Consider the following 14,632-nt stretch of genomic DNA (forward strand, 5'->3'; position numbering starts at 1 on the left):
CATCCGGTTTGATGTAATTAAATATGGTGGTCAGGGTTTATTTTTTTGTATAATAAATTTGAAGTTTTGTAATTGAATATGGCGGCCAATGTTCTTCTTGTTATTTTTGTAGGTGTAGCAGTATAAGTTTTTTGGGAGGACATATGTACGTATTAGTGTTTTAAAAACTGACATGTCTAATCATTCAATTTCAGGGACGGTATTAGTACACTGTACTAAAACTATTAAATTAATCATAAGCATTTAATCAGATAACGATTACACTTTCCTAGCATCTACATATATTGAGTAATGCACTTTTAATTTGATGACATATTACCACTTATGGGACGTAAATTTATTTTGCTCTTATAATTTTTGTTATTTATATTGGCTGGGGAGCCATTTGTTTCACTTCTGTAAGTAATTATTTGCATATTATTTTATTTTTAAGATTTTGATTTTTTATTTTTAATATCATTCATATGTACATATATACATATTTATAAATAGTATTATTAATTTTTTTCATATGTATGCTATTCAGGTTTTGCCTCTGTAATATAGTTTAATTGGCCTATGAAGGCTTTTATATTACTTTGTTTGGATAAGTAAATGTAGATATCCATATAAAATTTGGTACAAGTATTGCTCTTATAAAAAGAAATATTACTATGAAAGTTGTTTTGGATCAGACCATAATTGGTCATAGCTCCCATACAAGGTCCCCTCTCGAAAATCACTTAAACGCACATAACTCATTACTAAATTAATATATCCATATAAAATTTGGTACAAGTATTGCTTATATGCACGGAAATATTACTGAGAAATTTTTTTTCGATCGGTCCATAACTGGTCATAGCTCCTATACAAGGCCCCCTCCCGAAAATCACTTAAACGCACATAACTCATTACTAAATTAAGATATTCATATAAAGTTTGGCACAAGTATTGCTCATATAGAGAGAAATATTACTGTGAATTTTTTTCCGATCGGTCCATAATTGATCATAGCTCCCATACAAGGTCCCCTGCCGAAAATCACTTAAACGCGCATAACTCATTAATAAATTAAGATATCCATATAAAATTTGACACAAGTATTGCTCATATGCAAAGCAATATTACTGTGATAGTTTTTTCTGATCGGTCCATAATTGGTCATAGCTCCCATACAAGGTCCCCTCTCGAAAATCACTTAAACGCGCATAACTCATTACTAAATTAAGATGTCCATATAAAATTTGGTACAAGTATTACTCATATGCACAGAAATATTACCGTGAAATTTTTTTCCGATCGGTTCATAATTGGTCATAGCTCCCATACAAGGTCCCTTTCAGAAAATCACTTAAAACCACATAACTCAATTGTAAATGAAGATATCCATATAAAATTTGGTACACGTATCGCTCTTATATACAGAAATATTACTATGAAAGTTGTTTTGGATCGGACCATAATTGGTCATAGCTCCCACACAAGGTCCCCTCTCGAAAATCACTTAAACGCTCATAACTCATTACTAAATTAATATATCCATATAAAATTTGGTACTAGTATTGCTTATATGCACAGAAATATTACTTAAAAAATTTTTTCCGATCGGTCCATAACTGGTCATAGCTCCTATACAAGGTTCCCTCCCTAAAATCACTTAAACGCACATAACTAATTACTAAATTAAGATATTCACAAGCACAAGTATTGTTCATATACACAGAAATATTGCTGTGAATTTGTTTTCCTATCGGTCCATAACTGGTCATAGCTCCTATACAAGGTCCCCTCCCGAAAATCACTTAAACTCACATAACTCATTACCAAATAGTGATACTCATAAAAAAATTGGCATAAATACTATTTTTGTACACAGAAATGTTATTTGAACATTTGGCATGATCGCTCCAACTTTATTCATAGCTGCCATACAAGGTTCCCTCCCGAAAATCACTTAAACGCACATAACTCATTACAAAATATTGATATCCATACATTTAGCAAAAATATTGCTCTTATATACATAAATTAAACTATAAAATTGTTTTACGATCGGTCCATATTTGGTCATAGCTCTCATACTAGGTCCCTCCAGAAAATCACTTAAATTCACAATATTCATTACAAAATCATGATATAGATACAGAGTTTTGAAATTTTGTCTTTATATACATAATTGGTCATGGGTTCAGCAGACTGTATACTTTTACAAGTATAACTTTACTTGGGTCCAAATTAGGTCCCTTTGTAATCGGTTAGGTTAGTTGGTCATAGCTAACATACAAGGTTCTTTTACGAAAATCTCTTAAACGCACATTACTCATTACCAAATAAAGCTATTGATACAAAATTTGGCACAATTATTAGTTTGGTATACAAAAATTCTATTTCAAGATTTTTTCACGATCGGTTCATAACATGGGTGCGGTCGGCCTCATATAAGGTTCCCTTCTGAAAATCACTTAAACAGACATTACTTATTACTAAATTACTATATAGATACTAAATTTGACTGAAATATAGCTTTTATGAACAGAAATTTTGCTTAAAAAATTTTTTACGATCGGTCTATAATTGGTCATATCTCCCATACTATGTCCTGCCCCTAAAAGCGCTTTAACCGTATTTAACTAGTTGCAATATTAATTTGTGTAGAAAAAAATTATATATATGTATTTTGAAAATCCTTAAATCTTTCACACACATGCATAAATGCAAATTACTAAATTTCGCTAAGCGCTATAAAAATATGAAGACAATGGCGTTTGTAATGTTCAATAAATCATGGAATTGGAATAGATTTAAGCTGTTTAAATCTTGGGATTTTTTGCTATTTAAGAAATGAGAAAACTTATTTCTACAAATATTTGATCAATTAGAAAAATATTAATATAAAAGTAGCTGGTGGAGGGTATTTAAGATTCGGCTCTGCCAATCACCACCATCAGTGGTGATAGAGGGTATATATAAGTTTGTCATTCCGTTTGTAACACCGAGAAATATTCATTTGAGGCCAAACAAAGTATATATATTCTTGGTCCTTATGAAATTCTGAGTCGATTTAGATATGTCCGTCTGTCCGTCTGTCTGTATAAAACACGCTCACGTTAAAACGAAGCAACCGAACTTTATGAAATTCACCCAAAATGTTCATTGATATCCTAAGCAGTTTGGTATTGAAAATCAGCAAGATCGGTGAAATAGGTTCAGAGTTATGAGTAAAAATTTGAGACAACCTCAAAAAAAATTGTGCTTTTTCACATATTTATTTATATTTTTTACAAAAACTACTGCAGATAAATTGATGAAGTTTGTCAGAGATATAACTCTTGGTGCCAGGATCAACATTGTTAAAAATCGGAAAAATCGGCTCACAATTACACATACCTCCCATACAAATTTACATATTCCCCGAAATTAATTTATTGTTAATAACTTCCGAAATAATGCCGATATCTTTACGAAATTTTACAAATTTAAATTCTATGCTCCCATATAAGGTTACCTTCAGAAAACTTTTAAACGCACATAACTCATTACCAAATAACGATATTCATACAAACATATATTGCTTTTATCTACAGAAATCTTACTGTACATTTTTTCACGATCGGTCCGCAATTGGTCATAGCTCCCATACAAGGTCTCCTTCTCAAAATCACTTAAACGCATATTTCTCATTACCAAATAAAGTTGTCACAGAAATGATACTGTAAAATTTGTTTACGATCTGTAATTTGTAATTTGTTTACGTCTGTAATTGTCACGAATATTGCTTTTATCTACAGAAAACTTATTATAATTTTTTTTACGGTCGATCCATAATTGGTCATAGCTCCGGTTTAAGGTCCCCTTTCGAGAATAACTTAAACGCATATTACTAATTACCAAATAATGATATACATAAAAAATTTGGCACAAATATTTATTTTTGAATTTTGTCATACATATAGTTTGGGAATCCACTGAGTTGAAAATCGAAATCAGTCCACAATTTCTTGTACCACCCATAGGGATTAAAAAATTGATTATTTTTCGCAAAAAATTAAATAAAAACTGTTGCTAGTTGTACGCCATTCCCACTACACTATTAACTAGCTTCGTCATTGTTTGCAACTAATGTTCAGATAGAAATTCTCTTTCCTGTTTGTGTAAAAAATTGTTTTTAACCCAAGATCAAATAAAATGTGCACATTGAGAAAGTGTAACTGTTAATTTCTTATGCTATTCAGCAACAAACAGAAAATAACATTGGCATTTTTATATGAAAAATATTAGTTAACGAAGGACAAAATAATGAAGTGTTGTAGTGGATGGAAGGGAAGAATTAACAAACTGAACATTGCAGGTTCGATTCCTGGCCGATTTATCTTTTTTGTCATAAATAATTAATTTTTTTTTAATCAAATTAAGTGTCGAAATTCGGTTCAACAAATTTAAAAGCAATTTTTTTTATTTTTTTCATAGGATCAATAACGTTGAAAATCTATTGTACCTCCCGTACAAAATTATATAAGTTTTATAAGTATAACTATTACCATACATTTCTCTCACACATAGAAATTATTTTAAATACAGATTATAAGTTAAATTTAGTACGCTCTGTAACAGTCTGTTAAGTGGTAGTTTTGTTTTTAATTGCATATTGTAAGGCGTAATGAAAGTAAGTCTAAAATATTAAGGTAAATTTGAATCAATCCATAAAATTTGATAATTTATGAAACCAGTTTAAGGTGGAGGGTATTTAAGATTCGGCAGAGCCGAATATCGCACTCTAACTTGTTTTTATACCCTCCACCACCATCAGTGGTGATAGAGGGTATATATAAGTTTGTCATTCCGTGTGTAACACCAAAAAATATTCATCTTAGACCCAACAAAGTATATATATTCTGGATCCTTATGAAATTCTGAGTCGATTTAGCTATGTCCCTCTGTCTGTCTGTCTGGTTAAAACACGCTCACGCTAAAACTAAGCAAATAAAATCAACCAACTGAGAGTATTCATTGTTTTCCTAAGCAGTTTGGTATTGAAAATCAGCAAAATCGGTTCACAACGTAAAAAGTTATGAGTAAAAATTTCAGACTACCTCAAAAAAATTAAGTTTTTTTCCCCAATTCTTGAGTAGTTTTCTCAGAAACTACCAAAGATAATTCGACAAATTTTGTCACAGATTATTTTGTCCATCTATAGATTAATTATGTTTAAAATTGTAACAATCGATCTAAAATTTCCCATAGCCCCCATACAAAGGTACATATACCCTGAAATTAATTTATCGTTAATAACTTCCTCAAATATATCGGTATCAACACAAAATTTTGTACATATTGACTTTATATGAACAGGAATTAAAACTACCGACTTAGATCTGTATCGGTCCACAATTGGTCATAGCTCCCATATAAGGTCCACTTTCGAAAATCACTTAAATGAACATATTTTATTGAAAAATAAAGCTATCGGGATAAAATTCGACATGAATATGTTTTGTATATACATAAATCATTATACGGAATTTTTTTCCGGATCGGTCCATAATCGGTCATAGCTCCCATATAAGGTCCACATCCGAAAATCACTCAAATGCGCATAATTCATTGATTAATAAAGATATCAGGGTAGAACCCGAGGTGAATATGTTCTGTATATAGATATAAATCATTCAGTGAAATTTTTTCCGGATCAGTTCACAATTGGTACTAGCTCCCATATAAGGTCCACATCCTAAAATCGCTTAAACAAGCTTAATTCATTGATAAATAAAGCTATCGGGATAAAATTCGATGTGAATATGTTTTGTGTATAAATATTAATTATTTTACGAATTTTTTTTTTTCGGATCGGTCCATAATTGGTCATAGCTCACATATAAGGTCCACATCCGAAAATCACTTAAATGCGCATAATTCATTGATAAATGAAGCTATCAGGGTAAAACTCGACGTGAATTTGTTTTGTATATGTAAATCATTCGTGAAAAATTTCCACATCGGTCCATAATTGGTTACATTCCATATAAGGAATTTTTTCAGCATCGGTCCATAACTAGCTCCCATATAAGGTTCACTTCTGAAAACCACATAATACCACATAATTTATTATTAAACTCGACATGAGTATGTTCTGTGTATAGATAAATCATTTTGAATTTTTTTTTTCGAATTGGTACATTATTGGTCATAGTTCCCATATAAGTTATTGGCAGGATCGGAACATAATAGGTCGAAGAATAATCGGTCGATATCTGAAAATCACTTAATACAAAAGTTTCTTGTCCTAATCAAAATTAGTTACATACATACATGCATAAATAAGTTACAAAATGATAAATAGTATCTTAATTACGGAAACAAAACATGTGCCGGGTTTTACAGTTCTCCATAAGGAAAATAAAGTACTTTAGTACTTAGTATGTACTTTAATACTTAAGTAAAATTTATTTCTTTAGTATAAACTATATATTCGGCCCTATAACATATTTATTTTGGGTTTTAATAAAAAGTAGTTTGCAAGTGGTGGGTATTTAAGATTCGGCAGTGCCGAATATAGCAATCTAACTTGTTTTTCTTACATTTTCCAATTTTGAAACGAGTTCGCAGTATGTATGTATAATTAGATTCGAAGAATTTTCGCAACGAATTTTTGTCGGTCGACTGGTATATATGCATATAAAAATTAATGTGTCTTTGTTTGTATGTTTGAATATTATAGACGAATAACGGCTGAACCCATTTTCTTGAAATTTTCACGGTGTCTTCCTGTATGTGTGGAAGAAGCTATAGGCTACTTTTTATTTTGAAATTTTAAGTGAGCGAGAAGCCACACCCACATACAAAATGAGTATGTAATGTTACACCGTACTCCTCTAATGTAAAATTTCTATAAGCACAAAAAACAATATATTCAATAATAATGTTAATAATACTATGTTTTTAATATTTAGGCTTATTTAAACAACAGGATCTAATGCATACAAGAGCGGAAATACCTACAGAAATGTACATACGTCAAGTTACACCTGATTCTTATAGACAAGTTTTGCGAGCGATTAGACAGAAGGAAATACACAAAATTATTGTTGATACAAATCCTGAAAACATTGAATTATTTTTTCGTGCAGTAAGTACATATACAAATATATATGTATACTTTTTTAAATCCTTTATATATTATTTTTCTATATATTTTCAAGATTTTGCAACTTCAAATGAATGATTATCGGTATCATTATATGTTTACAACATTCGTAAGTACATGCGTTTCTAAGTACATTAGGGTGGAATTGAAAAATATGGTGGGATGTAAATCTTAAATGTGATTATATCTGGAAAACTATAATAGTGACGTCCTTAAAGAAATTATATGATCTACATATATTAATGTTTAGGACAAAACTGGCACCACTTCAGTAGCGGTCATGTTGCCACTCTGGTTATTATTAACCAAAATTGGTTATTTTTATTTTGCATGTGTACATGTGAATTATTTTTTCGTTTTGGGTATTTTTTGCAAACAATTGAACTAAATGCTGTTTGCTTTTATTCTAAAAATAAAATTAAAAAAACTTCTTTTATCTCTAGTTTTAAATCAACTATGTAAATATACATATTGTCCCTGTTTTGAATTTTGGTAATATGTGGAATTTTTTTTTTACTATTCGAAATTTTTTTATTACTGCAATTTGTACATCTACTGGTTATACTTGTGTGCACAAAGGTATTTTTCGATATCTTAATTGGTTTAGGATTTAGCAAAAGTACCTATGCGTTTTCCACATATTAAATGAGTTGATTTAAATCATAACAAAACCGTAATATTATTTTATTTACACTAGCCAATCTAACACCGTTAATAATGGATCCTCTCTCTCCGTTTGGTGCATCCATTAACTTAAATTAACTTTTTGGGTCGATTTAAACTCGTCCGTCCTTCCGTTAATATTTCTATTGGAACTTTTAATGTAAAGAACTCGCGGTACTTTTATGAAAAAACGAAGTAGGCTGTATTTCGCATTTTGATTTTTATGGAATTTGGTGGGAATGGTCTAAGTACTTAGTAGATTATGTCCTCCAAATTAAATTTAAAGTATAATTGCAACTTCTATACCTATTTGAAATTTTGCATAAACAGATACTGTGCTAATTTGCCGAAATTCTAAGATAAATGATTTAATAAGAATTAATAAAGTATTTTCTGCTAATTGATGCAAGAATAGTATCACAATATCTTTAAAGTATTAATCAACTGATATTTTTAAGTAACACGGCTAAGGAAAATTAAATTGTATTGTCTACAAAAGTTGTAATAACATCTAAACTCGTACGACGAACAATAATCGCGATATATGCAAAGATTTGATATTCATGACCTTTGACTTCTACTAAATATCTCACCATGACTTTTAGTTTTTTATTAATATTTTTTAAATGATGTTGTATACTTGTTTTTATTTTACCGCCTTAAATTCAAAATTTTGGTCAATTTATCGGATAATGTGGATAGATTACATTTACAAAAGTTATGAATGTAAAACTGAAATATTTTGCCAAAATATTTTTAGTTGACCCAGTTTGCTTGGTATTGAAAATGTGAAATATCGGTCAACAATTTCACCTAGCTCCCATAATATGCCCTATTCAGAAAATTACTATATTGCTCAAAAAAGCATGTATAGCGATGTAATTTAATATAAAAAAGTTTTATTGGAAATGTATTTGTCAAAGTTTATGAGGATTGGTATATAATTGACTCTATCCCTCATAATGTACTGCAATATAGCAACAAAATTCAACATAATCAAGTTTTAAAGGAACTAAAATATCTCTGTCAGATTTTATGAGAATTGGTCCATAATTGATCATACGTCTCATATAAGATCCCCTACAGAAAATTACTTTAACGCTCATAACTGTCTTCATAATACCAGTTTAGCGACGAAATTTAACATAGTTACAAGTTCCACTTCAGAAAATGAATTTGTTATTTTAATGTCCAAATTTACATTATAGTATACGCACAATTGGAACGAACGACGAATTTTTTAGAACGAATATTCGTCGTCAGAAATAGAACACACTTGGGTATATGAAAATGTACACAATCATTGCGTATGACGAAATTCGTCGTACGTAACGAACTATGCGATAGGTTAATTTCTATTTCTTACGCAGACGAACGACGAATTAATTGGGGAAAATTGTTTTAAGACCAATTCCGGTAGCCCGAATTTGCTGAAATTTGGCGGTTGTGAGTACAGCTAATGACAATACAATATTATAATCGAACATTCGAAATTATATTCGAAAATTCGAAGTTATGTTTGAAAAATGTTTTATAATCTCTGGGTCATAAAAACTAAAAATGAAATTTTCGAAAATTCGAACTTAAGTTCGAAAGATTTTTAAAGCCATTAAAACCAGTTATCGTGGCCCGAATTGTCTGAAATTTGGCAGTCTGGAGTACACTTGATGACACTACAATGCTATGTTGGAATATTTAAAATTAAGTTCGAAAATTCGAAGTAATGTTCGAAAAAATTTTGAAGCTGTTAAAATAATCTAAAAATTGAGGATATTCACAAAAATATAATTTTAGTTCTTTTCGAGGCCAATTTCTTACATTTTCTAATTTCGAAATAATGTTCGAATAAATTTTAAAGCTGTTAAAATTATCTCAAAATCGTGGAGATTCACAAAAATATAATTTTTGTTCCTTTTTCTTACTTTTTCCAATTTCGAACAAACAAATTTTGAAACGAATGCGCAGTACGAATAATTTGATTGTGTTCCATTCGACGAATTTACGCAAGGAATTCTTTTCGATTAGTTCGTCGTGCTATACGAAATTCGTCGTTCGTCCCAATTGTGCGTATACCATTACATGTTAACATGAAACAAATAAAAATAATTTTGTTTACTTTTTTCTTAATTTTATTATTTTTTATTCGAATTTTGGTTAGAAAAAAAATTTTGTTGTGGCAACACTGGTCATGGCACCTCCAATATACATAAAAATTGCCTGTTTAAGGGTCAACCTTTAATAAAACCCGGCTCTGTTTTTGGATTTTTTAATTTAAATGTCTTAATTGTTTTTGTTTTCAATTTATGATTATTTAAATTTACAATTGTTTTGTTGTTTTCATTTATTTAGTTTTATATTTGTCAATTTTTTTGTTCTTGTTGTTCATTCTTAATGATTTGTTCTGTGTTGCAACACATGTTGTTGATTAATTTTGATTTTAATTTTAGTGCTAATAGATTGAAAGTATGTAATTACAATGTGTTGTTTTGACGCAACAGATGTTGTGTATGTAAGTAAAAAGAATAATAAGTAAAAATAAAAAATAACCCTTGATCGGCCCTTATTTCACAATTTTTTCAGTAAATTACGGAAACGTCCATTAGTCGCATAAATACTCATAAACACAAATCCCTCCACATATTCAGAAAATCAGTTTTTCATCAATAAATCATTTACTATATGAAAACTCAAAACATATCCGTTTCGAGAAAAGCTTTTTATACCCACCATCAAAAAAGGTGGGGGTATATTGATTTTGTCATTCCGTTTGTAACACATCGAAATATTGGTCACAGACCCATAAGACAATCTAGCCAATGAAATTTTACATAAGTAAGTCTCTTACGAGCAACATCTAGCAAATTTTATAATTGACCCTACCCTAGGGTTGCCAGCCTGGCTAGACTTGGCTGGATTGTGCAGCTTTTTTGATGCTTGTCTAGTTTCAAGCTAAAATTTAATTTGTCCAGCTAAATAAAATATTTTTAGTACACTGCAATAATTTTTATGTTATCTTTGTCAAATCATGTTAGCCAACACTGCTTGTACATTTGTTATACAACTAAGTTATGATTTCCCTTTTCTGTCATCATGTCTCAACACTTGAACAGCTGATGTCGTAATAAGTATTAGGTCTGTTCGCGTACTCGATAATTTGTAACAATTTGCAACAATTGTTATTGGATTCCGTTCGCGTACTTTCGAAAACTTGCAACGAGAGAGTAAGAGAGCGGTAAAAATTACAGTTCGTTGATAGAGATTTTTTTGATTTTACTGGATATTTTTTCCCCAGTAAAAAATATCCAACTTATATTCACAACATATGTTTGAGTTATGAATATGTAAACAAACCAAAGAAATCAAAAATTTGGTAAATTTTAAATTTTTTGAAAGAAATATATAAATTAATAACACACGAATATTAAAAATTATTTGTAATTAGATTTATTTTAATTTTATTTATCATAAATTAGTTTTTAAAAGAGTTTATTTATCATGAAAAATCATAACAAATATTGTCAATCTAGCGTTTTTAAAACAATTTAGTTTTGTGTAAATTATTATTTTAATAATATGTTTGTATCATGAAGTTTTAAAACAATAATATATTTTTAATGATACTACATGTTTTGTTAACTTTAAATATCCATTTATTTATAGGTAAAATCAAAGTTACAATTATTTGTTTTTTAGTGTTTTGTTAGCGATTGAGATTTCAGCAAAAGGGCATTACCAATCTTTGTTTATAAAAAAAAAAAATGGATTTTGCGTATTTTTTTGGATATTTCTTTGATTGAGAGTAAATTAAAAATTACTCTCTATCATAAAGTTACTGTATATTTCTTACAGGAAAGTACGCGAAAAGAAATTATTGCGAGCGATAGTCAATTTCTTTACGTACAGCTTACGTACTTATGATTTTTAAAATTTAAAACTTCAAAAATGGAGCTTTTTCACATATTTTGCTCTAAAAAACTAAGTTGACGAAGTGATCGGGGAAAACTAAAAATATATTCGTACTCTGTGGACAAAACAAAACGGAATTGGTATATGAGAACCCCTGCATTTTTTTGGTGTATCACTGTGAAATTATTTACACAAAACCAAAATTAGCATCTTCTCAGTATTTTTTTATGTCCAGCTTTTTTTGTTTTGTCCAAAAAAGAATCTGGCAACCCTACCCTACCCCCATATAAGGACCCCTCCAGATAAATACTTTAACGCTCATTACTAGCTTAAAAGTAGAAGTGTAGAGATGAAATTTAACATAAGTAAGTTTCCTACGAGCCAAAACCAAAGAAATTTTTATAGGAACGTAAATTTTCCTACCGGAAAGTATCGGGAACTGATATTCGATGTAGACCTGTTTATATGAACCAAAATAGGTCTAAAAAAATTATGAAAAATTTTATAAAAACGGTCAATAATTCACCCTACCTCTCTTTAGTAAATTTGATTAGTAATATCACCATGATATTTATAAGAGAGCATTACTTTTACGGCATACGGTTTGATGGTGGGTATATTAGATTCGGCATAGCCGAATATAGCACTTTTACTTGTTTACTATTTATTGACTATTACTATTCATTGGATTTCTAATATCTTATCTGGTTAAAATAGTATAGGGGCAATTTAGTGCCAATTGTCCCATTTCAAAAAGTCTATTTGAATGAAATTTGAACCAAGGTTAGTACTATCGGATACAAGGACAGACACACATTTTCAGCTCTATTGGCCAAGAACTGCCGGAGTTAGAGAGGGTCAAAGTTGGGGACATTTTGGTCATACAGAGTTTCTTTCAAATGAGTGTAACTTTCCTAACGAAAATTGTCCAAAAGAGTATAGATAGCTATTTCATTGTTTGCAATTTTTTTTAAACAATTTTTATTTTTTTTTTTTTCAAAATGGGCTTTCTTTTTCCTTTTTTTGCCACTTGCATCCCACAGAGTAACCACAAAGCTCTTACAGAAAATGGTCTAGGCTTTCCTCTCATCTAAATCGATTTTTTGAGTTGGGTCACTTAATTCTGAATTTAAATCAAATTTTTATTTTTATACCCACCATCAAAAAAGATGGGGCCTTTGTTAAACAATAACAAAATTTTAAGAAGATATCATGGGGATTTATGTACAATAGATAAAGAAATTAAACAGTAAAAAAAATTAGATCAATATTTCTTACAGTTTAGCTATACCTGCGATTTGAACTCGGTGGATTTCGGCAAAATTGCATTTTTTTGTAATATTTTAGAGAATACGTAATAATTCTTTACTAATGTGCATTTTAAATAAAGTATTTTCAGTGTATTATAGTCCAGATAATATAAAATATATATCCGAAGTTTTATTAAAATTTCGCAGAATGATGATTTCTTAACTGGATATTTGTGTTTAAGTGATTTTTAAAAGTGGTCATTATATGGGAGCTGTGACCAATTATGGACCGATCCGGAAAACATTTTGAAGGGTATTTCAAATCTACTTTAAACACATTCATGACTAATTTTATACCGATATCTTCATTCAGTTTACGTGGTTATCTGAAATGGGCCTTATATGGGAGCTATGCCCAATTATGGACCGATCCAAAAAATATTTTGCAGAGTGATATATGAATATTATTTCAATATCTTTATTTCTAAATTAGCTATGTGCATTTAAGTGATTTTCGGAAGTGGACCTTACATGGGAGCTGTGACCAATTATGTGCCGATCCGGAAAAAATGTTTTATGTCTACTTTAAACACATTTATGACGAATTTTAAACCGATATCTTCATTCATTTATGAAATATGTGCGTTTACGTGGTTATCGGAAATGGGCCTTATATGGGAGCTATGCCCAATTATGGACTAATCCAAAAAATATATACCTTTGGGGAAATTTTGAATCGATTGTTTTGAGTTTGAACATATTTGATCCCTGGACAAAGAAAATAACGTGTGACAAAATTCATTTATTTAGTAGTTTCTGAGAAAAGAAAGAAGCTCGCGGAGTAGTCCAGCCTGGAGCTACCACCTAACTAGTTCGGACGCCAGTAGCGTTCGATTCACCACAGCCCGGTGTCGCCGCTGTGGGAACAGGGTCTCCGGATATTTTCACGCCCCGGACCGGATAAGAGGGGCATTCTTCTCTCTTTGACATTCTTGGGGGGGAGGGGTGTTGCATTTTTTGATAAATTATCTATATATATAAAAATTAATGTGTGTTTGTATATTTGTTTGTATATTTGAAGTTTATAGACTACTAGCTATACCCAGTGTGCTTTGCCACCCTAAAATCAGTATAAATAAAAACCACACTTTATGATTTTTGAAGATTCTAGATCTGTTAGTTTCCCAGTTATACGAATTTTTATTTTAATTCATATGGGAGGTACCATAGCCCCTTTTGATAGTCCAGAATAGGTGTATTGTACCTCCCATGTTCACATGAATGTGAAAATTCTTTGTGCAAAATTTTAGGTTCTAGATTCAAATATTCACATGTTAGGGTTGTTAGAGCAAAATTTAAGGATTTTAGCTCTATTAGTTTCTCAGATATTTTTGTATTTAATTCATATGAGAGGTTCCAAGAACTCCAAATGAATGTCCGCACATTTTACTTCCAAATGTTCACTTTTATGTTAATTTTAAGATTCTACCTCTAATAAACGATTTTGTGTATTTAATTCATATGGGAAGTGCTACTTCCCATATTGCTAGTCCGCCAATTTATTACACAAATGTTAAAATGAATGTCAAAGTTCTTCGTGCAAAATTTGAGGATTCTAGATCTAATAAACGCATTTTTTATTTAATTCATATGGGAGGTACCACGGCCCCTATTGCTAGTCCGCCAATTT

At 30.3% G+C, this 14,632-nt stretch overlaps 1 protein-coding gene across 1 annotated transcript in view; it reads left to right on the forward strand.

The window, feature by feature from the left end:
* The window catches only part of LOC119601780 (glutamate receptor ionotropic, kainate 1-like), a 405,267-nt gene that overhangs the window by 203,696 nt on the left and 186,939 nt on the right, over positions 1-14,632 (forward strand). The window contains exons 2-3 of the mRNA XM_037952922.1: positions 6,930-7,105; positions 7,179-7,232. Coding sequence (XP_037808850.1) covers positions 6,930-7,105; positions 7,179-7,232 — 230 coding nt within the window. The remainder of the gene's footprint in view (positions 1-6,929; positions 7,106-7,178; positions 7,233-14,632) is intronic.

The sequence above is a fragment of the Lucilia sericata genome, unplaced genomic scaffold, assembly GCF_015586225.1.
Source record: "Lucilia sericata isolate MDLA Ls3-8-SP2 unplaced genomic scaffold, ASM1558622v1 Contig000189F_arrow, whole genome shotgun sequence".
Lineage (NCBI taxonomy): Eukaryota > Metazoa > Arthropoda > Insecta > Diptera > Calliphoridae > Lucilia > Lucilia sericata.